Source organism: Pollicipes pollicipes, unplaced genomic scaffold, assembly GCF_011947565.3.
Source record: "Pollicipes pollicipes isolate AB1234 unplaced genomic scaffold, Ppol_2.1 Scaffold_6138;HRSCAF=7277_pilon_pilon_pilon, whole genome shotgun sequence".
Lineage (NCBI taxonomy): Eukaryota > Metazoa > Arthropoda > Thecostraca > Pollicipedomorpha > Pollicipedidae > Pollicipes > Pollicipes pollicipes.
The window spans coordinates 21095055-21121407 of NW_023596818.1; the positions used below are offsets into that span (position 1 = coordinate 21095055).

Below are 26353 nucleotides of genomic sequence, written 5' to 3' on the forward strand. Positions count from 1 at the left end.
GCGGCCGGGCCCTCCGGCCGGGCACTTCGGCCGGGAACTGAAGACTTCTGGTCCGTTTCAATCGGCCCTCGCCAGCGCGAACTCGGCGCTCAGCCCTACACGAGACGAGCTGCACGCCGTCACCGTACCGTCCACATTCGCCGTCCGCAACAGAGGAGAGCGGTGCACTCTCCGGGGCGCGGCGGCCTGGCGGCGGCCTGGGGGCGCCCGTGCGCCGCGTGCTGGCGTGCCAGCCCGGCACGGCCGCCGGCCGCCGGCGAAAATACACCAATCTTCCCGTTCGCGTGCGCACGACAGGGCCGAGGTCGGCCTCCAGCGGCGGCTGGTCGGCCGCGCCGGCGGGCGCCGAGCAGCCCGGCCGGCACGCACCGCACTTAGCGCCGGAACAGGGGCGGCGCGCGGCCGCCGAGAACGCGACGACGGCACCGAGGTGGCCGCAGGCAGGCGGCGATGGAGACCGCGCGTATCTCTCCGACGCCGGCGACCACCGGTTGACCGGCTGCACACCTCCGGCCCGCTACGACCTCCAGTCACGTGACGGTAACTCCAATGGATTGTCCGCTCCGAGCTCCGGTCACGTGACGTGGCAATTCACTCAATTGGCCTAGTCCGTCCTCCAGCACCGTCACAGCTAAGTTCACCCGATTGTCTAGCTCCGACCTCCGGTCACGTGACTCAAGCGAACAGCTGCTGGCAACCGCCGGAACTGTGTCATCGGTAATTGGCCTTTGTGCCGAACCGATCCGGGTAGGGAGAACGACCGCGCCCCAGCCCATCTATTTGCCGGTCGCACGATAAAGCCGAGCTTTTGGCGCCCGGCCCCGGCCGCGGTCCTCACTTCCGCTCCGCGTGCCGTGAAGACGACAGTGGGCAAGGTGGCGACCCACCGCGCAGCCGTCGGTGCGCGCGTCACCGCTCTCCGGCGCGGCCGGCCGAGCGACGGAACCCGCTTCGCGCGGCGGCCGGTGGGGCGGGGCCGGGCGGGGCGGAAGTGGCCCCGTTCCGGCCCGATCGGGTTCGCCGTCCGGCCTCCTCTCACGGTCCACATCCCTGGCCAGCTATCTGCCTAATCGGCCGCCGGGTTGGCCTGGGCGGCGGCGGCGGCGTCCGGGCCATCTCCGCGCTCTGATTCCGCCATTCATCGGGGCATATTGGCGGGGCGCAGCGGTCGGACGGCTGAATGGTCGGCAGAGGGGAGCCTGGCCTCAGAGCCAGGGAGAGGGAGCTCGCAGGGGCCGCGGAGAAGCCGCCGCCACTCGGCCGACGCCGTCCGCTCGGAGACTGGCCCGGCAGAGCTGACTGGCCCGGCACCTCAGGTTCATCGCGGCCTCCTCCAGCGCTGGTATCTCTCGATCAGCGGCACGGCAGGGTGCGTCGGGGGGCTAGAGGCGGACAGAAGCAAAGCCAAGGAGACGGACGACACGGGGCGCGAGAGAGTTCGCCAGGAGAGAGTCGAGGCACGAGAGAACCAACACAGGCAGCTGCGGCCTCCAACGGGCGGCCGGTCAGTCGCAGCTCCCCTTGCAGCCGGCGGGCCCCGGGCGCCCGGGTCCGCCATCGCCTCACCGGCGCGCGGCGGGCAGTTACTTGGTGCGCGGCGCCCCGAGAGCCGGCTACCCCAAGGGCGGCGCCCCGAGAGCGGCGCCCGGAGAGCCAGCTACCTCGAGAGCCGGCCCGAGAGCTGGCTACCCCGGGAGCCGGCTTCCCCGCGCCGGGCGCCGGGAAACGGGTCGATAATCTCATCAGCGGGCCGGCACGCGACGCGCACGGCCGCCGCTGCATTGTTTAGTGCCGGAGATGAGTGGAGCGGCGCGGCTGAAGCCGGTGCCGGGTAACGGCGACACAACAGACCCGGCCGCCTGAAGCGCCAGCCAGCCACGGCGAGCTGGGCCCTGCACTGAAACAGCCGTCTCAGCGTGTCGCCAGACCAAGAGAGACCCTCCAACCATATGCTTACTTATCACATGGCAAAGTACCCAGATCGGCACAGCTGTGGTGATACGAAACATGCCGTAGCATTTCCACGCAACGTATCTTCACCCTATTCCGACACGTACGTCGTGACAATGTGCACACGTGACGTCATCAGTCGCGGTGCTATATCGAGAGGACGTCGCCGTGCAGAGCCTGGGGCGGGGGGGGACGTCTGAAGGCCGTCCGGTCGCCGCCCGAGGGCCGTGCTCGGCTAGAGGTGACCCGGTACACCGACCGCCCCTGTTTTCCTGTTTGCCGCCGCCATCGAGCGGATAAGCCAATTGGTGGCGGCGCTGGAGGCGGTCGGCCGGCCGTCCCGCGGGATAGGCCCGGCGCCGCTGGATCACACCCGACGTCCCAATCAGCTCGGCACACAACACAAACATCACGCGAGCGGGCGGGCTCCGCACCGGCGCCCGCCAGCCTCCAGCCTGCCAGCCTCTGAGCGGACACCGGGCGTCCGACAACCATCCCGCGGTCAGACAAACACAACCCGGACACCACCCGTCCCGCAACCATCGCGCGGAGTTGGCAACCATTGCGCAGCGTTGGTAACCATCACGCGGTGTTGATAAGCATAGCGAGGCGTTGGTAACCATTACGCGGTGTTGACAACTATCACGCGGCGTTGGTAACCATCACGGGGTGTTGATAACTATCACGCGGAGTTGGTAACCACCACGGGGTGTTGATAACTACCACGCCGCGTTGGTAACCATCACGGGGTGTTGATAACTATCACGCGGCGTTGGTAACCATCACGGGGTGTTGATAACCATCACGCGGAGTTGATAACCACCACGCGAGCGCCTCGACAACACACAGCTGTCGCGCCGCGCCGCCCGGGAGCTGACAATGAGCAGTGGGGCGCTCGGTGGCGACGATGACTCTGAGCGGCCGACAACAGGGCGCTGCGCCGCCGCGCATCCGTCATCGTTACCGGGGCGTTATCAGGGGTGCTCACCGGCCGGCGGCCGGCGCACGGGCGCGGCCGGCCCAGCGCCACCGCCGGCCGACAAGAATGCGGCCAGTTGGCGCCAGCGACGGCGGGCTCGGCCGAAGACGTCGGCAGCGTCAATCCACGACAGCGCGGCTCGGCGGGCGGCCGCAGCGCGGCGGGCGGCGGCGCCGCTGCCGAGACGCTGCATTAGCGCTACATTCAGCCGCTGACCTCCGAGCCGCTCCGAGCGGCGTCGGCCGCGAGCTGGCTCGGTAGCGGCGGCGGCGGCGGCGGCGGCGGCGGCGGCGGCGGGACCGGGGACCGGGCGCCGCAACGCCGTCCGGCCGGCCGGGACACGGCCGCTGGCAGGCACCCAGGCGCCGCCAGACCGGCTTGGCACGGCCGCCGACCATGCTCCGGCCGGCCGCACAGGGCGTCCACCGGCGACCTCGCCCGGCGCCGCCGCCGACGGCACGCACATCACCGACACCTGACGGGGTCGGAATCTCCCCACGCTGCGGGCCTCGACTGCTGAAGGTCCGACTGCTGGCGAGTCGGCTCCGAGCGTCGACCGCTTGATCAGCAGCCTGGTCACCTGTCCAGCGGCCCGATCACCTGATCAGCAGCCTGATCACTTGCTAACGTCCGCCGACGGCCGAGCCGCGCAGGCAAGCCGAGCCGTACCGAGGAGTCGCGGCAGTCAACACCATCATCATTGACTCCATCGTCGTCATCTGAGACGAGCGCGACTGACTGCCGTCTGCACGGCGGCCCAGCCCGACGCCCGGTCGTCAGCAGTCAGGAGGCCCGAGCACAACCACGGCGGCCGCCTGCAGGCCTGCTCATCGCGCCGGCTGCGCGCGAAGCCCAGGCCCCGTCCGAACAGCCGGCTGCGGGACGGCTGCCGCATCCATCCGCAGAGCCAGACCAGAACCGGCGGCCGCCCGCACGCACGGCCGGCCGACGCGCCGCTCGCTACCGGCGACGCATTGCCGCCATCTGGGCGACGAGCGGCGCCTCTCGGCCGGACGTGCCTGCCCTCTCCGTTGTGCGCGCCCTTGGGCCGGCCGTAAAGTGTGGCGCCAGCTGGACGCGCGAGCTGGCAGACAGACGGGGCGCGTGCCGGCAGCATGACCCACGCCGCGAAATAGGCCGCTCTGACACGGCCGGGCGCGAGACGCCGCCGCGTTCGCTGGCGCAGGTCCGCCGGCTGTGGCAAGCGCGGCGCGCGCGCGCGCGCGCTCGCGCCCGGCGCGCTCGCCACATCATCACGCTAAGCACGCTCAATCGCCGTCCGATGCTCGCTCACGTCATCTAGCGGCACCAATCGGCATCCAATCTCAGCCGGTCGCCCAAGCGCCATTCATCCCGGCATCTTTCGTCAGCTCTCGGCCGGCCCCGGTACCTCTCACCGGCTCTCGTCTGCCGCACCCCGTCCGTCCGCCTATCCTCGGTGGTTGTCCCACGCCCTTCAGCCGACGGTCATGGCGGAACCAGGTCAGCAGGCGGCGGGCGGCGCCCACCTGCCCGCCGTAGTAGTAGTGGGAGTCTCTCACGACCTTGACCGTAAACGCGGCGGCGCCTCTCCCCGGAACGGACCGCGAACGGGCGGCGGCGGCGCTGGCTTCCGTCTCGGACGCCGGCGGATCGGACCAGTCCGCCGGCGCTGCTCGACTCCGGAGCGCCGTTCCGCACTGTCGACAGCCGCACCGGACGCGACGGGACCGTGGCTCGCCTATCCGCACATGACCCCGTTATCAGGGCGGCCCGGAGGGCGCCGCACAGGCCGACGCGTCGGTCGTATGTCACCGCCGCCCGGCGCGTACAGCGTCCGCCACCTGTCGACGACTGCGGCAACTGCCGCCGGCCGGCCCAGACCGGTTTCGGCCCGTGACCGGTTTGTCATGCAGATGAGCGGCGGACGGGCCGGCCGGCGCGGCCGCTTCGGGCCCAATCGGTCGACCGATCGCCGCACCGACGGCCGCGTGACGGACGTCGCCGCCTGCAGTCTGTCGTCAACGGCCGCGGCGGGCGCGGGCCGCTACGCCGTCGCCAGCATCACGGCGCGCCCGGCCGACCCGGCCCAGCATCCGACGCGCCCATCCGATCGGGCGGCGCGCATCCGGCCAGCGGCCCACTTTCTGAAGCGGCGCCGGCGCCGGCGCCGGCGTTGCCGCTGGGCCGCCGGGGACGTCACGGCGGCGGCGCGTCACGCGATGGCCGGACCACTTGGCGCGGCGCGCGCCTCGCGCGGGACGTTTGACCCGTCTGGCCGACGCGGCCCATCTCCTGCGCGGTCTGGACAGGCGGAGCTGATGGGGCGGCGGCGGCAGCCGGGGGCGCGTGAGCAGCACACGCGCGCCGCACGACACAGACCCGGTCCAATTAGCCACCGCCCGATGCCGGACCGCGGCAGGCGGGGCCGCCGCGGCAGCTGCTCAGCTCCATCACAGCGTTGGGCCCAGTTTCGGTGGCGAGCGGACTAGTGCAGGGCGCGGGAAGACGCGCCTCGTCTCGCCACTGTGGCGCCCCTTCCCACCCCTCCGCTCCGCTCTCGGAGCCGGCCGCGGGGGCTCCACGCTCCGCTCTCGGAGCCGACCGAGGGCACCCCACGCTCCGCTCTCGGAGCCGGCCGCGGGCGCTCCACGCTCCGCTCTCGGAGCCGGCCGAGGGCACCCCACGCTCCGCTCTCGGAGCCGGCCGCGGGCGCCTCACGCTCCGCTCTCGGAGCCGGCCGCGGGCGCTCCACGCTCCGCTCTCGGAGCCGGCCGCGGGCGCCCCACGCTCCGCTCTCGGAGCCGGCCGCGGGCGCCTCGCGCCGGAACCCTCCGCCGACACCCCGCGATTACGGCCGTTCCGTGAAAGGCCGCATCAAGGCGACTCAGCCGGCGGACATAATGTGATCAGCGCAAAAACAGCCGATGAGTCAGAGCGACACAGGCCGGCCACCGCCGGCGCGGAAGACCTTGGCGGCGTGCAGGCCCGCACTCGTGCTGGAGACCGGCAAAGTGTGACCGCCCGCTTCTGTAAAGCTGACGTGCATCGCCTACTGGGTAGCGCGATGCGTCTCCGCTGTCGCGTTTGCGGTGGAGTGTGCACGCGTCTTCTACGGACGACGGCGGTCGCGTGTCTCCGCATGAGTCCGTGTGCCAAGGGCGCGAGCGTGTGAACCCGGGTGTTTTCGGTCTCATGCCTGTTTTCGTCGCTCGAGCTGCCGGCCATTCAGTGATGGTCACCGCAAGCGCCGGCGCCTTGCGTGCGCCACGCGCTTGCCTGCGTCTGAAAGTGCGTGGCTGTGCCGATGAGGCTCGGCGTTCGTGGCCGCTATGTCGCCCTTCGACGCTCCGCCTGATGCACGGCTGCATCTCTGCCGCTCAACACCGCCATACTGAGTGGCCGTACCATCTCTGCCGCTCAACACCACCGCACTGAGCAGCCGTACCTGACTGGTTCGGCCGTCGCGCCCGTGTACCTGCGTCTGGGGATGTGCGTCCGTGTGGCCGAGCCCGGCAACGGCAGCTATCATGGGCGCGCCCCTTGGCGAGCGTGTTCTCTACATCCGGTTGGAGCGGAATTTCGCCTACCGCTGTGTCTGCATTTCCGTGTCGGGGCATGTGGGAGCGTCGCGCGCTCGCAACTGTCTAATCAACCGAGCCAGCGGCTCACCTGCGTTTCAGAGAGCGCGCGCGCACTTGCACCAACAACCGAACAGATCAGCATTCTGCTTGCATGCCTGCCCGCCCGTGCGTGCGCGCCCCCCTGGGCCAGCGCCCAAATGACCACACATTTTGAGCGCGAGTGCCCGGCGGCGTGGGCGCGCGCTGTCCTGCGTCCGCGCCTGCCCGGACCGGTGTTTTGCCGCCGCGTGAATGGCTGTCACGTCGGCGTACCACTAAATTAACGGCTGAATCCAATTACGGGGCAAAACATGCGCAACGCCGACAAAAAGCCGACCGGCGCCGTAAATTCGAGGCGGCTCAGCACGGCAAGATAGTGCACGTCATGAATGGTGCGCAGCCGCGGCGGGGGGAGGGGAGCGTTGGTCACTGACCCCAGCCCGGCCCGCCGGCCGCGCCTGCAATGTGCGCGTGATGACGCGCGATGACGTCGCCCGCCGCCGGCGCGCCCGACCGGAACGGCGCGCGCACGAGGTGAGGGAGGGATGCCGTGTCCGGCAAGGCGCCGACATCCCGCTCCGGACCGCGCTGTGACGCCGAGGTGCGGCCACGTCGCGAGCCAACGAGGGCTCGCGGCGGGCAGGCGACCGATAGCGACCCGATACAACCGGTCGCGTTGGCGACGCAGGCCAGGCGACAGCAGGCGCGGGGGCGCCTTGTTCGGTTGGATGCCCGACCACGGCGGCCCACATGGAGCCACTCCGCTCTCCTCGACACGTCGGCAGTGTTGTCGCTGGCGGAGAGCTGACGTCGATCAGCCCTGCCGACGGACGGGATCGCGGCACTGTGCCACCGGATCGGGCGGCCGACGCGCGGCATCGCCGGTTCTCTCCAGCCGGAGAGCGCCCGCAGACGGGACGGGATCACGACCCCGCACCCCAGATTGGGCCCTGATCCGACCTTGTACCCCTGACCGGCAGGGACCATAGGGTCCACGACTGTGCGCACGAGCGCTGCACGCTCCGCCACGCCTTCGCCCGCGCCGCGCCGCTGCCAGCCTCGGGCCGGGGTTAGCGCGGCGCCCGCGTGCCGCTGGACCGCGCAGTAGCGGCTCGGGAGCGCGGCCGCCGCCGCTCTTCACCGCTCAGTATTCATTGTATGCGGCCGGGCTAGCGCGGCGCCGCTCAGGAGGAGCGGCCCAACTGCCGCCGACAGCGGGCCGTGTCCGCCTGCTGTCCGCCTGCCGCGCCTGAGTCACGCCTGACGCGCCCTGCCACGCCTGGCGCGGCCGGCGCCCAGCCCTGGCGGCGGCGTGACCCTGGCGACCCGGCGGCGGGCCCGGCGCCGGCCGGTCCCCACCAGAGCCGGGTAACGGGAGACCGACGGCCGGCCGGCCCGAGAGAAGGCCGCCCGCCACACGGCCTGAGCAGGATGTGCGCCGCACTACGGGCACACCGCCCGCTCAAATCCGACCAAATCCACGGCTCGGCGGCGGCAGAGTCGGCCGCATCCACAGCCAGCGGCGCCAGATCACGGAGATCCACGACACGGCGGAACCAGATACAGCGGGATCCGTGGGCCTCGCTGGGGACGACGCACACTCCCGAGCTCCTGGCATGACGACCGCTGCCCGTGGATCCATCGCGCAGGGTTGCACACCACATCAAATGTCCGCTGCCGCACCGTACCACGGTGTCCGCTGCTGTGCCCGTGTCGAGATGTCCTCTGTTGTGCAGTGGTGTAGCATTCGCCACCTGCTTGCGGCCCTGACCCGATGGCTGCCTCCCGGCGCACCATCGGCGTGCACCCGAGGCCGCAGAGTTCGCTGGCTTCCATATCGGCCCGGCGGTCGGCCGCCAGATTGAAGAAGCGGGACCAGTGCGGCCCTGCACGCGGGACGCTGCTGGGAGCCGGCCGCCAGCCGACGCCCGGCATTCAGGAGCGCCGGCGACGCGCGAGGCACCGCGTGCCGCCATCCGCCGCTCAAAGGTCGGCCACACCGACCGGCCTTGCCACGGCCCTCCTGGAAGCCGGCTGGCTGCAGGCGCTACCTGAGGGCGCGCTCGCGCGGGCTTCGGGCGCGCTGATCCGGCGGATGAGCGCCGTCAGTCGCGCTGCGGCCTCCCCGCTCCGGGCGGAGCGCAAGGCTCGGCCGAGATGACGGAACGGGCGGTCGTGCGGTTGGGGTAGGATGCGCCATGGAGGACTGTAGGAAGGCGCCACGCGCGGGAGCTGAGCCACGATGCGAGCGGTCCGAAGCCGCCCCGAGGTCCTACCCGTCACCTGTGCCGATGTCAAGCCGACGCCGGCGGTGACCGCCGACCGACTGTGCCCCCTGGCAGCGTGTGCAGGGATATAGATCACTGCTCAGAGCGCGATAGCAGGACCCTGCTTTCGCAGCCTCGGAATCGCAGTAGAGGCGGCCAGCGCGTTTCGTGGGCTCCACACGACGCCCCGGGTACCACACGGGGCACCACACGACGCCCTGGGCACCACACAAGGCTCCACACGACGCCCCGGGCTCTACACGACGCCCCGGGCTACACACGGCGTCCGCTCACAATAGCACTCAGCACCGACGCATTCCAAACTAGGTCTGTGGGAAGTGTACCGCCAGCCCAAACTCAGCCGAAACCAGCGCCCAACAGCCGGCCACAGGCGGGCTCAAGTCGACAGTCCAACCGCAGAGAGCCAGTCGTTCGCTGACAGCCGTCCTCGCATGAAGGCGCGGCATCAGCCGACCGGTCTCGAACACGGCTCGCATGCCAGCGGCGGCGACGCTCGGCACATTGGCTCAGCACAAAGGCACCTAAGCCGCGACAATCCCCGTCCACCCAAAAGGCAGGGGGCATGATTCAGCCGCGGCGGTGCGTCACCTGAGCCGACCAGTCGACGGGGCGTTCCTTGAGGTTGTCCCGACGGCCGGCCGGCGCGGACGGCCCCGGCGTCGGCGCGGCATTCTGACATGACCGCACCAGCGCCGCGGTCGACGCGCCGCACGAGCGCCAAGGTCGGCGCGCCGCGCGACGACAACAGCAGCCCGCGGACGCGACAGATGCCACCGGCGCTCGGAGACGGCCGATCGGCGCCGCTTTCTCCGTGCCCTGCGTGACCGGCGGGCGCGAGCCGGCGCCCCCCCCCCCCCCCCGAACACAGTCCTCTACAAACACAATGGAGGTTATATCTGTATCTCGCAAGACAATTTTCCCTACCGCAAAAAAATCATCTTCGCTTAAGAGTTGAAAACAAATCGGCAGTGAAAAGATGCAATGCAAGCCTGTTGCAGCACGGCCATCAATAACAGACTGGACAATCTAACAACACAAGACAAAACAAAAAAGGTGAGATGGCCACACGTGCTGACGGAGCGATTGAAACAACTCGCGTCACATGAGACCGGAGATTTCCCACCCAGGCGGCGACCGAGATCAATACATGGCGGCTGTCGGAACCCACGTCAATAATGCAGGCTGACATCCGGGTCCAACGCCTGCCGGTCGTGACGACGCCGGTGTTGGGTCGCCAACGCGCGGCCCGTCCCCCGGTGCGCAGTATGTGGGACGTCAGCCACCCGGCCGCGGCGCCGGGAACACCGAGCTGTGAGCGAGCCAACGACTCGGAGATTCACCACGAAGCGCCGCAGCCGAGCTCGGCCCGTAGGGGAGGTTCCCATGACTACGTCAGAGCCAACAGAGTGGGTGGCTGTGGTCAGCGCGCGTGAGGGCCGCCCCGTGACCGTCCCGGGCGCGACGGAGGCCGGGCGGCCGAGGCGGGCAGCGCGTGCCGCCAGGCCCCGCTGTCAGCCACGGTCGTCCCCGATTTACCGGGGCGCGTTTGACGTGAGGGCGGCCGGCGCGCGCCAACACGCGCAGCAGCAGTGGCCCAGCGCCGCGCCCGGGGGCGCGGCGGGCCCGGAGGCGCGGCCGCCGGGGTTGTCACGCCTATCGTCGGCGTCGCGCCGACCCGTGACGTGACGCGGAGCGACAGGCGCCAGCTGTGTGAAGACGCTTCGGTTCGTTCACGGAGCGTTCCGCCTCCGGGCAGCCGCATCGGCGGCGTTCGCGCCGGTCGACGGGACACTATCGGCCCGATCTGACGCCGTGAACGCCTTGATCGCCGTGATTATCGGCCCGATCTGACGCCGTGAACGTGCCGATAAACGACCGCAAGACAGCCGGGTGACACACTGGCCGGCCAAACAGCCGAGCGGCGTGGAGGGCAGCGGGTCAGGTGCGGGAGGCCGGCGTCAGCCACCCTCAGGAGCCGGCTGCACCGTCGCGATGTGCCGCCGACACCTCTTCCCGGTGCGGCCGATTGAGCACAAGGGTGAGTCAGATAGCTGCGTGAATGTGAAGCAACGCCGAGACCCCAGGACGGCGTCCAGACCCCCGGTAAGGGTGTCCAGGCCACAGGGCGGCGTCCAGACCCGGTAACAGTGTCCAGACCACAGGGCGGCGTCCAGACCCGGTAACAGTGTCCAGACCGGAGGACGGCGTCCAGACCCGGTAACGGTGTCCAGACCCGAAGACGGCGTCCAGACCCGGTAACGGTGTCCAGACCCGAGGACGGCGTCCAGAGCCGGTAACGGTGTGCAGACCCGAGGACGGTGTCTAGTCTCGGTGACGGCAGACGTGGTCATCGGCAAAAATGGACAAGGGGCATCCACGACGCTATGTCAGCAGCTATATAGTCTATATAGATCATAGCGTCTGATCTCGCGCTGGCGTAAAAAGACCGGGGAACTTCCACGGCAACTGGCGCCTCCGAACAGCACTGCATGAGAGAGAGAGAGAGAGAGAGAGAGAAGAGAGAGAGAGAGAGAGAGATAGAGGAGAGGAGAGAGAGAGAGAGAGAGAAGAGGAGAGAGAAGAGAGAGAGAGAGAGAGAGAGAGAGAAGAGAGAGAGAGAGAGAGCGAGAGAAGGAGAGATATAGAGATAGAGAGAGAGATGCGAGAGAGAGGAAGAGAGACAGAGAGGGAGAGAGGAGAGAGTAGAGATAGAGAGAGGAGCGAGAGGAGAGAGAGAGAGAGATAGAGAGAGAGAAGGAGAGAGATAGAGAGGAGAGAGGGAGAGAGAAGAGAGAGAGAGAGAGAGAGAGGATAGAGAAGAGAGAGAGAGAAGAGAGGAGAGAGAGAAAGAGAGAGAGAGAGAGAGAGAGGGAGAGAGAGAGAGAGAGAGAGAGGAAAGAGAAGAGAGAGAGAGAGAGAGAGAGAGAGAGAGAGAGAGAGAGAGAGAGAGAGAGAGAGAGAGAGAGGAGAGAAGAGAGAGAGAGAGAGAGAGAAGAGAGAAGAGAGAGAGAGAGAGAGAAGAGAGAGAGAGAGAGAGAGAGAGAGAGAGAGAGAGAGAGAGAGAGAGAGGAGAGAGAGAGAGAGAGAGAGAGGAGAGAGAGAGAGAGAGAGAGAGAGAGAGAGAGAGGAGAGAGAAGAGAGAGAGGAGAGAGAGAGAGAGAGAGAGAGGAGAGAGAGGAGAGAGAGAGAGAGAGAGAGAGAGAGGCCACTGTTCATAAAAACCACATCACTGGGCATTTGAACCTGGACAGGGCTTGCGGCAATGCAGAGACAGTACCATAACAGCGCGCGGAGAGCTAAACGTACCCCCGGAGGCATTTTGTCCCATTGTCGGTAATTCCACGGTAGGTTGATCTCCCCTCACTGCTGTCGCGCCGTGATAGCTCGTCTGCTGAGGGCCAGCGGCAGTTCAGTGGTGTCTCATATATCTGGATCGCCTGATCGGTGCGGCGACTGCAGCCCAGGTGGCACGGGAAGTCACTCTTCAACCGCCAAGGGAAGCCCTTGCCGATGGCATGCACGTCACTGTCAGGTGTTCCCCTGCGCCGAGCGACGCAGGTCCGCAAACACAGACTTAAGTGGTTGAAAAAAGGATTCCCAAGGGCGAACATGAGTTCTGCTTTGCGAAAGATAGCATGGGATATCTTATATGACATTTTCACCAAACACACCACACCTTGAAAGGCGTTCTGAAAATCACAGCGTCTTCTGCAGCATCTTATCTAAAATTCATCGGGACGGACGTGTCCAACAGGGCGAGTTATTTTTCGAAAACCCCGCTGGAAAAGCCACGAGAGCCTTTCCTCCACCCAGCCCACGTGCGATTGCGGCAAGCGCCGGGCCTCCAAACGACGCAGTCACTGGTGCGGCCGCCGCCTCCAGACTCCCCTGCGGCGTCACGAGACAGCAGCCCGTAGCGTGGCCCGGGGTGTAATTGCATATGTGCCAACACCTGCCCGGTGAGAGTGAGCGCTGTGTCCACCCGAGGGGCGCCACGGAAGCTAGCGCCGGACCCCGGCCTCGGCGGCCACCCCGAGTCTCTCTAGGTCACCAGAGCGCCCGGCCCGCCGGCGCCCGGCCACAGAGCGCCCTCCGACCGGTGACGACGCACCTCACCATCACTGTGAGCCCGCCGGCGGCATCAGATCACGCGGTACTGCCGACCGGCGCGGGCAGCCTGTGCCGTGGGCGACCCCCCGCCGAGGTCGGCCACCCACCTGAGTCCGTCAGCCGCCAGCGGCGCCGCCCTCCGTCCTTCCGTTCGCCACCCTCCGGGCCCACTGCGTCCGGACCGCCCCTGCCGGCGCCGGCGGCGCCGCGTCGGAGACGACGGGGGAACGCCAGCGCCCCTGGCGGCGCGCGGCCGGACCGGAGCACGTGGCGGCCGCGACACCGGACCCCGCGACCCCGCCGGAGCCCAGGGCGGGTCCAAAGGGCGCCGTGGAGTCCGCCGCGCCCTGGAGCCGTGTGTGATCGAGAGGGGTGGCGGTGCGACCGACGCGCGGCCAGCTGTGTGGGTCACGAGCGTTGGGACGGGGGTGGGAGGGGGCGGCGGCCACTCCCGAAATACTGCCGCGGCCGGCTGTCGTCACCGCCACACATTCCGCACGTGCCGCACTCCTCTGACGCGATTCGGCGGAACGCTTCAGCCGGCAGGGTCTCCAGTCTGGCGCAGAGTGCCTCGTCCGGCCGCAGACTCGGGGGACGGGGACGGCGATGCCCGCCCGGCTACACCGGCAGCGGCAGACCAGCCCGCGACCCGCAGCACTCGGTCGCCGTCCCCGGGGACGCCCTCTGACGGCGGCAGGCCGTCTGCGCACCGCCAGACCGTCAGGCGGGCTTCATTCTGCTGCGCACCCGCGCGTCGCCGTTGTCTGGCGCCAGGCGGGCGGCAGTGCTGCAGCCACCGGGCCGGGCACCCAGTTGACACACGCAGACGGGGCTTCCGCAAGCAGGGCTGAGTGCACGGCTGTCGACCTCGGTCTTACCAGGTGGACGGCCGGCCGGGCGAAGCTTGGGGACCGGGGTTGAAATGTCGCGGCTCAGCGGGCCATCGACTGGAAACTTTCGACTATAACACAACAAGCGTGAATCGTGGGCCACGTGAGCAGCAGCAGCTACCTTGCTTACTACCGTAGTACACCATCCGTAGTTTATCGCAGATCTCTCAGAGCGTCTTACGGCGGCTCAAGTACTGAAGCCACCATGGGACACTGCCAGACGCCGGCTGCGCTGCCCCTCCCGCCCTCAGCGGAATCTGGCCGGCCCGGGGGACAGATCCCCAGATGCCCCCGCCCTCAGCGGAATCTGGGCGGCCCGGGGGACAGACAGACCCCGTCAGACGCCGGCTGCGCTGCCCCTCCCGCCCTCAGCGGAATCTGGCCGGCCCGGGGGACAGACAGACCCCGTCAGACGCCGCGCGCCGCTGACGCGGCGGTCGTGCCGAGCGAGACGCCGCCAGCGCCAGCGCCGGGCGGCGCCCACAGAGCGGGCTCTGTGCGCGGCGCCGGCCGCCGCCCATCCGTCATCCGGCGTAGCGGCCGCTCAGAGCCGCCGACAAATCGGTCCTGAACTCCTCCGGCGCCAATCGGAATAAATCCATCGGCAATCGGCGCGCCGTCGCGACGTCACGCGGCGCGCGCTGACCTGGGGACGGGGCGACGCCGCGCGACAACGGCCCCCTGTCAGAACGGCCAGGGACGAGCAAGACGTAACGGAAAGTGGTAAAGCAGACGAAAGGTGGGCGGAGAGACGTGCTGACATCAAGGAGAAGGAGGTAACTATCAAGAACAAGCCACAGGGAGAGAGAGTGCGGGCCGCAGAAGTGAAAATGAATGAGACAGAGTGAGAGGCAGATGTAATAACAAGAGGCCATGTAATTACTCAGTGGCCGCCGGCGTCCTCCACCGCTGTTTGCATACATAAGCCAGCCCCGTACCGCATGCACCGGAGGATGCGGCACGCCGGCGTCCGTCGTCGGGTGAGAGGGCGCAGCCCTGGCATCTCACCGAGCCGTGAGATGATGGCGTTCACATGCCGAAAATCGGGCGGCCCCGGCGACAGACGTCACCAGTCGGGGGGGGGGGGGGGGGGGCGCCGGCCCACAGACGGGCGTACTGTCCGCAGCGCCAGGTGCGAGCGGGCTAGGACCACAATATTCCGGCGCTACAGACGTGTAGACTGCCAGAACCCGGAGCCTTTCCACACACCCAAGCAGAACTTTCGAAAATCATCCGGGCTGGTATCACTGCTTTACGGATATCTCAAGTCCACCTCCTCCATATGACACCCACATGCAGCATGACCAATTTGCCGGGTTCGAGAACGCCAAAAAAGCGCGGAACATCCCCCATGGATCGGTGGCCGCCACCAAATGTCATCAGCGCCATGAGTCAGCAGGTCGTGATGCAACAGCGCGGTGGGCACAGGCTCCGGCCGGACAGCACCGCAGCGTGTGGTGCACGCCCCAGCGCGCGCCGGACCGGGCCTCAGTGAAGCCGGAGCGGCGAGCGGGCCGCGCGGCCGGCGTGTCTGCCCGCTCAGCCGACACCATCAGGCAACGTGACTCGACGCCGGCCACGAAGCGCGCCGTCACGACGTCAAGTGACGCTATCACGGGACCGTGACGCTGCAAAGTGGTGGTATCACGCGCCGTGATACGGCCGCGGTGATATCACGGACGCGCCGCGCCAGAGAGTAGTGCCATCGTCACGGGGCCGTGACGCGGGAGTGGTGCCGGACTCGTGGCACGCTCGAGTGGTGTCATCACGAAGCCTGGACGCCGCAGGGTGGTGCTACTGCATAGCCATGCCACTGAAGTAACGCTATCACGGACTGAACATCACAGAGGTACGGCTGAGCTCCCGGGTGGTCGTGTCCGCGGCGGTACGGCGGTACGGCCAGCGAGCGGTGGAGCACAGCAACGCCGCCAGCGTGCACACGGCGAGCGGGAGACCAGCTTGCCCTCTCCCCCCTCCCCTCTCCCCGCTACCAGACTGGCTGATAACCAGGCGCCGACGGCCGAACCAGCCAACAATCGATATCAAGGCGGTATCCGACACTCGCCGCCGGCTAACAATCTAGCAACATCGCTAACAATCGATATCAGGGCGGCATTCGACACCGCCCGCCGGCTAACAATCTCGCAGCATTGCTAACAATCGATATCAGGGCGGCATTCGATACCGGCCGCCGGCTAACAATCTGGTAACATCGCTAGCAATCGATATCAGGGCGGCATTCGACACCGGCCGCCGGCGAACAATCTGGCACCATCGCTAACAATCGATATCAGGGCGGCATTCGACACCGGCCGCCTGCTAACAATCTGGCAGCATCGCTAACAGTCTGGCAGCCCGAGCGGGGCCGGCACCAGCAGGTGGTTTTGTTGTTGATTGGTGTTTTCGGGCGCGCCGACTGCGGTGGTCAATTGGCACCCATAACGATTCTTGTTTTACCTAACTAATGAACCGTGTAAAGAGTCCCGAAGTTCATATGTTTAAGAAATATAAAGAGCTGTTCACTCGCTGACGTCCAGCGGGCTCGCTCCGCTGCCCCAGCGAAGGAGGTGGCGGACCACTCACGCCGGTCTGCCCTAACAGGTCTGCAGACCATGACCCGCAACCGCCCGAAACACTGGCAGAGCCACGCGTCACAGCACGGAGGAACTGCGTGCCCGGGATGACTGGCGAGGACCCGGCCGTGGGCAGGCCACCGAGCCGCAGACACCGAGCGTCACTACCCCACCACCCTGAGGGTACCGTCGCGCCATCTGGAGATGATAACACCAGCACCGAACGAGAGAGGATGTTTTTCTACCAATCCACAGCATGTATGGGATCCGGACGAAGCGTGAGGGGAGGGGCGGGAGATGAATGGCTCCAGCATGCCAGGCGAGCCGCCGTGCACTCGGCCGCGTCGCCACACCAGCAGCGAATGAATGGCATCAGACGGCCAGACATCAAAGCCCATCGCTCAGTCCAGTCCCGGACCTGACCATGGTCTAGTTGTTTGGTCCTGCATGAAAGCAAATGCAGTTTGCTCCAGCTGTTGTGGATCACTGAATGACCACACAGTACCATACAGTTTCAAACGTCTTGAAGAGGGTCATTGCCCTCGAGGCGGCGGACACATACGAAGCATACACCGGCTACTTCTAAAGATCATCCATTCATCGCATTCCTCCAGCGACACGTGCACCATGCGCAACGCGCCACTTCACCCGGCGCCATTGCGCCATACGTCTCCGGCGCCGGTCTCTTAGCGCAGCGCCAACAGCCACTTCCCGGCAGTCGGCGAGGCCGGGTCGGGCCAAGCAGCCGGGAGCCCGGGCCGGCTCGTTTGCCTGCGCGCTCCACGGTTGGCCGGGGATTGATGGCGCCGGCCCGGTCCCCTCGTGCAGGGCCAGGTGGCAGCGGCTCGCACGCTGCGACACATTCCCGGCGTCCGGTCCCCCCCTCCGCCCCCCCCCCCCCCCCCAGTCTCCCCTGGCCGCCCCTCCGCCGCCGCCGCCCAAATGGAGCGTGGCGGGGCGGCGACGGCCCTGCGGTGGCCGACCGAGCCAGCCCAGCATCCCACCCCAATACCATCTTGCGCACCGTATATGTGCGCCATTATTTTTGGGGGCACGTGGGCATGTGCATCTGCTGGCATCCGTATTCGGGGCCTGTTTCAGGCTAGAGCAGTCATCTCAGTGAAGGACTTTTGCCGGACGCTTTGTCTCCACCACAGTTCAGAAAGCAAGGCTACGCAGCACCACGCAACAAAGAACGCGTGCACCGGCGAGGGCGCAGCAAACGCCAAAGTCGGCGGCCTGTAAACCAATCCTGAAACCGGGGCCAAAAACTGGAGCAGCGAGCAATCTGCAGCAAGTAATCTGCGGCGAGTAATCTCTGCCGCCGGTTGTGCACAGGGAGCCGGCCCGAATTCCGCAAGCCTGAGCATGTTGGTGACGTGGTGATCAGCGACACAAGACGACGGCGGTGGAGGCCGCGCGCAGCCGGCCGCCCGCCGCTGACTGAAAAACTGGTTTTGTGATGGAAATGGCACCACAAGGCCTTTTCAGCACAGTCTGTGACACCTAAAAAGCGGAAAATATGTTGCACTCCATGATAATGCCACAGTGACATCGTATGTGCCAGATCCGAGCAAAGGGAAAACCGGCTGGGGAACAGCCATCTTGTGTTGAAAGTCACGCCCTGTGCAGGCAGCCTCACACTCAGTAAGCCGACGTGGTCAGCAGCCAGGACAACGTTCAAGCCACCACTACAACACTGGACTGCTCCCCCCTGGCTGCTCTGGTCGCCGCCTGAGGACCGCGCCACACCGTGGTCAACACCCGCCGCGACGTCGCGCTGGCCAGCGCCGGCCACCGGCGGCGCGCCCGGCTGGCGATGGCCGTGTCAGGGTCGGCGCGCGCGTCTCCGGCCAGCCGTGCCCCGCGGCGCTCGTCCGGACCGAGCCGGGCTCCGGAGCCGGGCGGGCAGGCGCACCGCCGGCGCTGACGCTGACGGCGCTCGCCCGGGCCGAGCCGCACACCGGGGTCGGGCGGGCGGGCGGGCCACCGCCGACGCTGACGCTGACGCCGACGAACGAAGGCCGGTGCTCGCACGGCGAGACGTCAGCCGGCCGCGCGCTCGTGTTGCTGCCGAGCCGCCGCCAACATCAACGGCGCGCCGCCGCCGCTTTTCCTCATACGGTTAAGGTGCAGGTGCACCGTGGCAGAAACATCCACAGGGAAGGCACGTCTCCTCCTCGTCCTTCCACGACAAAATTTAGGATTAAGCACTTTATTTCCTGATATTGACATTCACCTTATTCGTCTATATTAAGCTTGCTTCAATAATTACGTTGATTTGACCGAAGCCTCTTGTTTTTCGTTGTCAACTGGCGCTGTGTCACCTGACATTAATAAGCCTATGAGCCACGGAACTGCACCGACGTCAGAATGCCAAGGCTGCGCATTACACAATGACGACAGACAGGGTGTCTGCAGTGCTGGACCAAGACGTGGGAAGCTCTTGTTGCGACATCCAGCCTCAGCACCAACTGCCACCTGCCCCTCAGACAGGTCTCTCGGTCGGCGCGCAAATCTATTGCACATAGGAGTTCTCCGCGAGGTTAAAGGGCCGCCCGGAGACGAGAAAGCCATCAACAAGTCAGTGAGCGGCGCCACACAAGACAGCCGCAGGGCCGAGACAGCGACGCATGGCCAGGCGGAGGCGGACTGACCGGCAGCCAGCCGCCCGCCCACCGCAGGGGCGGCCTCAGACTTCGCCACGGTCTACACGGGGAGCCTGAGGCTCCGTCACGGGGAGCATGGAGCTCCGTCACGGAGAGCCTGAAGCTCCGTCATGGGGAGCCTGAAGCTCCGTCACGGGGAGCCTGAAGCTCCGTCACGGGGAGCCTGAAGCTCCGTCACGGGGAGCCTGAAGCTCCGTCACGGGGAGCCTGAAGCTCCGTCACGGGGAGCATGAAGCTCCGTCACGGGGAGACTCTGGAGACGCGTCGTGTCGACACGGGGAGCCTCTGGAGCGTTACAGCTTGACCCCGTTTGGACCGTTCACCACAGGCCCAGCCACACTCAGCGCAGTTCACCCTTCAGTGCCAACGAGCTTTCGGCCGGACCTGTCGGAGTGAGCTCCGTTGCCGTACCAGCGGGTAGGTATACACTACCGGTCCAGCCTGAGGATGTGAGGATATGAGGATCTGTCGGAGTGAGCACCGTTGCCGTACCAGCGGGTAGGTATACACCACCGGTCCAGCCTGAGGATGTGAGGATGTGAGGATCTGTCGGAGTGAGCTCCGTTGCCGTACCAGCGGGTAGGTATACACCACCGGTCCAGCCTGAGGATGTGAGGATGTGAGGATCTGTCGGAGTGAGCTCCGTTGCCGTACCAGCGGGTAGGTAACACACCGGTCCAGCCTGAGGATGTGAGGATGTGAGGATCTGTCGGAGTGAGCTCCGTTACCGGACCAGCGGGTAGGTGTACACCACCGATCCAGTCTCAGGATGAGGCGTCTGCTCTGATGAGCGCAGGAGGATCGGTGCCAAACTCGCCTGCCTCGGCATAACCGAGTGAGGCATGACGTTTGAATCGCCCGTGCCGTTCAAGAGTGCGGAGGCGTGCGCCTGGGCTGGCAGGTGCTATCTTCGAGGGATTTGCCCGGTTGTAATCAAGGCCTTCCTGGCCCTGATTACACAATGTCATCCGCAGCTCGACTCCCGCCCATCTCTGACAGAACTAACCGGAAGCCGGCGCGTGCTCCCAAGCCGTCCCTACGAGTCCTGAGGGTACGAGGTGACCCACAGTCGCTGACAATCGGTGCCCACAACTATCCCTTCCCGCCCGGCAGCTATACGGCGCACCAACCTCAGCGGGCCCCCCGCAGCCGGCGCCGCACACCTCGGCCGGCCGACAGGCAGCCCAGACGCTGGACTCGGCGCCAGCCACCGAGCTGAGCTGGCGCTGACCAGGAGGCCGAACAATGGGGCGGTCAGACGCCGGTCCGGTGGTCGCTCGACTGGGTCCCGCCACCGCACGGAGGACGCTGCCTGAGGCCACGGTCACCCGATACGGCTTGGGAACATGAGACACCAAACCTGCCGTGTGATTCACTGACGCGCTTTAAGATAGCGTAATTGGAACAATATCCCTTCCGCCCAGCCCATATCCCGCCACACCTCAAACATCATTAAAGTAACAGCGTGCCTCGGTGGCCACCGCGTTATACTAATGTGCGTGTCATCGCGTTATAAGTGACCACCTACACACTGGGAGGAGGTCTGCTTCATCGTCAGCGGTCGCCAAGCCCCGATGAGCGTGGACCAGAGCCCGGTAAGAAGGATATGACGCGGCCCGCAGTCGCCAGGACCCAGCCCGTCCACAGAGGGCCCGCCGACCCCTGACACCCTCCCATCAGAGGTCTGTTGTGGCCCCAGTCTCGGCTGCCGCCCGCCGTCCCAGCTCACGTGCGCCGACAGCAGTGCCGTCGCCTGTGACGGCACGCAGCACGTGCCGTCCGGCGCGCCACGTGCCACCGCCGCCGGCCCGTCAGCACGGCCGGCCTTCACCTTGCGACGTGCGCAGGCGAAGCGTGACGGCGGCGGAGGTGCGGCGGCCGGCCGGCGGGAGAGGCAGGCTCAGACAGACTGCGTGGGACGGGCTGGCGTGTGAGGGGCGGACGGCAGCCTGGGAGGCGCACAGACAGATGTGGACAGCGCGTTGGCCGCACGAGATAGGCGAGCGTGCCAGCCGCGCGCCCGCCGAGCTCATTCGAACATAAACCGATCAACAGCGTCGTTGCCCCACCCCGCCCTGCTCCACCCGCCACCAGTGCGGTGAGGCGTCCCACAGCGGGGGCGACAGCGCCCTGCCGTTGGCCGGGTGTGAGCCGCACCGCGGGGCCTCCGTCCGCACGCCGCCACCCCGCCGTGAAGCCGCCGCCCGGAGAGGGGCGGCGGTGCGGCGGCGGCCTCCACACCTGGCTACGGGACGGCTCCATTGGCCCGACCTCGAGCCGTACGGCACGGCGCACCAGGTGAATGGGAGTGGGGCGAAGGGGGGGGGGGGGAGGAGACACCGAGGGCAGCGATACAGACACGAAGCTGGAGCAACATTTAAACGACACCCGGTGAGAAAATCACCGGTTTCTCGCCAACATCAGTTTCACTTCACTGGGGTCCTGAACGGAAATGTGCTGGCAACCAGCGTATTTTGACCAGTCGCCTTTGAAAAAGTGACGGACGCGCGGCGCAGCGCATGCGAGTCACAGGGCCACCGAAGCAATGTCCGCCAAAGCGCATCACAGTCGTCAAATCGCAACGCCAAATACGGAAAAAGCGTCGTGAAGTGCGACACCAAGGTGCGCCAGCAAAACAGCAGAGCATGCAGGCTCACACACTACACATGGAGCAGAGAGCCGGCTCCGGCAGCCGCCGGGCACGCTCGGAGCGCTGGCAATGACAACAAATGCCGGCCGATGAGGCAACGCCGCCGCATGCTGCCGCCTCGTCTGCACAAACAGTCGGATACCCAGACAGCTCGGGTGCAGCGGGGGCCATCCGGACCACCGCCGCCGCCGCCGCCGCCGCCCCCGCCGGCGGCCCGCTTACCCGACGTCAGAAATGGCGCCGTTGCGTAACGCTGGCTGCAGGGCGAGCGGTCAATTAGAAGTCAACAAACACGCGCAGAACCGAGGCGGAGCCGCAAGGAGGAGCCGGGGCGGACGACCGGCTACCAGGCCGGCCGGTTACCGCGGCGCCGGTGCGAGAGCACGGCGGGCCTGCAGCGGTGAGGAAAGGTTCGGGACTGCGGGGTCCGAGACACAGGGTGCGACTCTCGTCACTGGCGACCAGCAGGCGTTTATCCCACTCGACAGGCGATACAGAGGGCAGTCCAAACCATAGCAGAACAAATGAGAAATTACACCAAATAGCACAACAGTGGGTCAATCCATTTCAAAACAGACACGGCCACTCACAACCACGTCGTTTCTGACGCCCGATCATCGGAGCGGCCGCGAAATCCACGCGCCGCTGCGCCGGCCGGCCACCGGGCCTCGCAGCGGCGCGGACCGCCAGCCGTGGGAACAGGGCCGTGGTCAGCGCACGGCCGGATACTACGCTCTGCTGCGGCCGGCGGCGATCCCGACCCCCCCCCCCCCCCCCCCGGCGGGGGAGTGAGCTTGAGCCAGCATCCTGCCTCCAGGCGGCAAGCCTGACCCTACCCTCCCCGGGAACGAGCCTGACCCAGCACGCTCCCTCCCGGCGGCAAGCCTGACCAGACACCCTGCCCCCCCCCCCCCCCGCGTCTCCGGCGGCGGACGCGCCCCGGCTCGCGTCCGTGGGAGCGGCGCGACCGTACTGGCGCGCCTGAACCGCGTGTCGTCGCGCAGAGCCCGGCCAAGACAAAGTCGTGACCGGCGCCCTGACCGGCCCGCACGAAAAGTCCGCACCAGGTGGCGCCCCCATGAAAAATGCAACGCGCACCGTAAGCAGATGCCCGTTTATTGATCACGCTGTCACGAACACATCGTCACGACAGCAGAGCGGGCTTCGTTATCGCTTCACACATCGCATGCATATCAACCAGCTCGCGAGAGCGGCACCTGCGTGGAACGTCGGCACTACTCATCCCGGCCCGTACCGTGAAATCGCTAACAGAAACCTGATCATCCTTGCAGCATGATTGACTGCACACACGGCCTCCGCCGTGCACACAGCGCACGCACGGGCGCTTCGCTCGCTCGAGCCGGCGCTCCGTCAGCAGCAGCGCCGCACACGTGTGTGTCTGAGTCAGACTGCGACGAACGAAGGGAGTGGGTCCGGCTTACGCATGTTTCAAAGCGAAAGGTGCGGCAGTCTGGGCCACTGTGCGGTAACTCTTGAAGACTCTTGATGTTGGGGCGGGGCAGAGAGGCGGCCTTGACCTGACGGTCGGCGGTGGCACTGGGTGCTGCCCCGGGTCAGGGTTCACCAGGAGTCGCCGCCACTGACAGGCCCCGTCCCGCTTCGGTGACCAATATGTGGGCAGTGGTCATCACGACCAACGACGTCATGTGGTCATATTTACTCCGCGGCGGGTACGTCCCCCTTCCCCAGTGGGAAAGGGGACGTTCCCTAGATCCTAGATCCTAGCCCGTGACGGCATGGTCGAAATCGCCCCGCGCATCGCATGGTCAGAACAGATTCGGGGTCTTGGCGGTACACACCATGGTGTCTGGTGTTTTCCACCAGATCTGTCTCGGCGCACCCGCGTGACGCATCGTCCCCATACGGCGGCACACTCACTCGGTCGTCCCCACACGGCGGCACACTCACTCGGTCGTCCCCACACGGCGGCACACTCACTCGGTCGTCCCTACCCCCACTCATCGGCACGGCGGCACACTCACTCGGTCGTCCCCACACGGCGCACACTCACTCGGTCGTCCCCACACGGCGGCACACTCACCTCGGTCGTCCCCCACTCAGCGGCACACTCACTCGGTCGTCCCCCACACGGCGGCACACTCACTCGGTCGTCCCCATACGGCGGCACACTCACTCGGTCGTCCCCATACGGCGGCACACTCACTCGGTCGTCCCCACACGGCGGCACACTCACTCGGTCGTCCCCACACCGCGGCACACTCACTCGGTCGTCCCCACACGGCGGCACACTCACTCGGTCGTCCCCACACGGCGGCACACTCACTCGGTCGTCCCCACTCAGCGGCACACTCACCCCGTCGTCGTAGTCGTACAGCGAGCCGCCGTAGTCCTCGGGCTGCGCCAGTCTGGCCATGGTGTTCATGGGTGGGGACGGCGGCGGGGTCACTTCCAACAGTGCATCACTCGCGTCCGGTCGCGCCCGGCGCGCTCCCACTGCGCAGCCGCCGACAGGGCGTGACCCGGCGGGGTCAGGTCACTCGGTGCCCGCAGCGACCGCTCGCGCGCCTCAGCCGACGGCGGCCCGGTCACGACACATCGCCGCCCCACCGGCGGCGCGCCGTATCTGAAAAGTAAGCAGAGATATGAGCCGGGCATTCAGTGCAGCGATAGCGCGCACACCGGGGGAGGACTAGGGACCGGCGTTCCGTGCAGCGCGGCACCAGGAGACCAGACCGACCAGACAGGGACGGGGGGCGGCGACTGCGGCAGTGGGCCACTGCTCACCCCGCTTCCCAGCTGGGCGGCTAGGACAACAAAGGATGCCCAAGAGGACGTGTCCAAAGGCGCACCCAGGCGGGGCTGAAGGGCCGTCGCCGACTGAACACATCCGCTTTGTGATTCTTGTGATGATGATCGTGCGAGGCCTCTCTCGAAGCCGCGGAGATGATCCTCCATCAGTCTATTTCCAAGTCAAACCCCTGCCCCCCCCCCCTGTCAGCGTCTGGTAGCGTCCCTGTCCGCCCCACCGGGTAACGGGCTCCGTCCACACGAGTCGGCGGCGCCTCCGGATAAGCTGCGACGTCGGCTAATCGGGGCCGGCCGCTCAGAACACCGCCGCACGGGAGTACCCCGTCCCCCACTCTCCCCGCTCGCCCATGCGTCTACCCCACACCATCCCGCGTGGCGAACGTCACGTGACCGTGGCTCAGCCAATGCAGGCGCTTCGCTGTATGACCGTGACTCAGGTGACTCACGGACTCGACGTGACGGACTCGCACGTCAGGACAGGACTGAACGGAGCGGCGGGGCGAGCGTCCGCCAGCGGGCCGCGGGAGCGAGATGCATCACCGGAGCGGCGGCGGTGCATCTTCCCTCCCCCCCCCCCCCTCATCGGCCGCCACCGCTCTCCCGAGATTGGGGGCGCCACTCGATACTTGAGGGCCGATATGACTCAATGTTCGCTGCCGACATGCGACGGCTTCAGGGGCGGAGGGCGGACGAACAAGACTGCAGCGAGGTCCTAGGAAATGCAACCGTGGCCCTATGTTCCTGTCTTCAAGTGAGGCCAGAATCCACAGACATCGCACAAACCCCCCAACTGTTCGAACTGCACCCCGGGCACTGGTCGCTCACCACAGAGCCGCCAATGAGGACCCGACGGCAGCGGGCGGCTATCTAAACAGCCGGCCCTCGGCCCAGAAAAACGGTTTCGCTCAAACAAACGCCGCCTATCTCGCCCCGATTTCGGTGCGGCGTCGCACGTCGCCTTTTTTGTGCGGCGTCGCGGGCGCCCGTGCCGGCGGGTCACGGTACGGCCAGCTGAGAGGGCCGCGGCGGCCGTGCCAGCGGGTCACGGTACGGCCAGCTGAGAGAGCCGCGGCGCCCGTGCCGGCGGGTCACGGTACGGTCAGCTGAGAGGGCCGCGGCGGCCGTGGAGTCAGCCGAGGCTCGCACGGCTCCGGGCGGCGCCGGATACCGAGCCAGTCGGCAGCCGTGCCAGAGCCGTCCGCCCCCCCCCCCCCCCCCCCGCCTGCCGGGAGAGGAGGTGAGGGAGGCTCCGGCCGCCGGATGGCGAAAGCCACAACTGACTGGGTTCTGATAGCCCACCGGCTGATGATACGCCGGCTGTTTCCAGCAGCGCCCTCGCCGGTTCTGTCCAGACTCACAGTGGCAGGCGTCACAGGGTCTACGAACGCGGCGGATCTGGCCGGTCGCTGCCAGAAACACTTCAGTTTGGCCTGCATGACGTGCTCCAACGCGTGGACACCTCACAGCCACGTCGGGCTCGGATGCCGAACAAGTGTGCACACGCTGTAGCTGGCGCTGTAGCGGCGCCCGCGATGGAGGCGTGAAGACAGCGTCTTGATCAGCGCCACCGGTACGCCCGCGCAGGGAGGTGTGCCCAGCCCGGCCGGGAGACATCACGGGACGTCTGTTCCCCACTCCCGGCCATCTCGATTCCACTACAGCCAAGATCCAACTAGTCATATCGCCAGACTCGTCACACCGCACCTCCGATCTTACATCACGCTAATGCCACGCCATAAGATACGCTCGCGGCGGCGGCGCCGGTGGCCAGACACGGGGTGAGGGAGAGCGCCGCCCGCCGCGCCAGACAGCCTTGTCGGGCCGGGCGCGGCGTGTGAAGGTCGCGCCACGT

At 67.0% G+C, this 26353-nt stretch overlaps 1 protein-coding gene across 1 annotated transcript in view; it reads right to left on the reverse strand.

Moving 5' to 3' along the window:
* LOC119105437 (uncharacterized) overlaps positions 1-26353 on the reverse strand; it is a 62973-nt gene that overhangs the window by 24284 nt on the left and 12336 nt on the right. Inside the window, exon 2 of the mRNA XM_037228902.1 lies at positions 24047-24316. Within this exon, the coding sequence (XP_037084797.1) occupies positions 24047-24115 (69 nt within the window). The 5' untranslated portion in view covers positions 24116-24316. The remainder of the gene's footprint in view (positions 1-24046; positions 24317-26353) is intronic.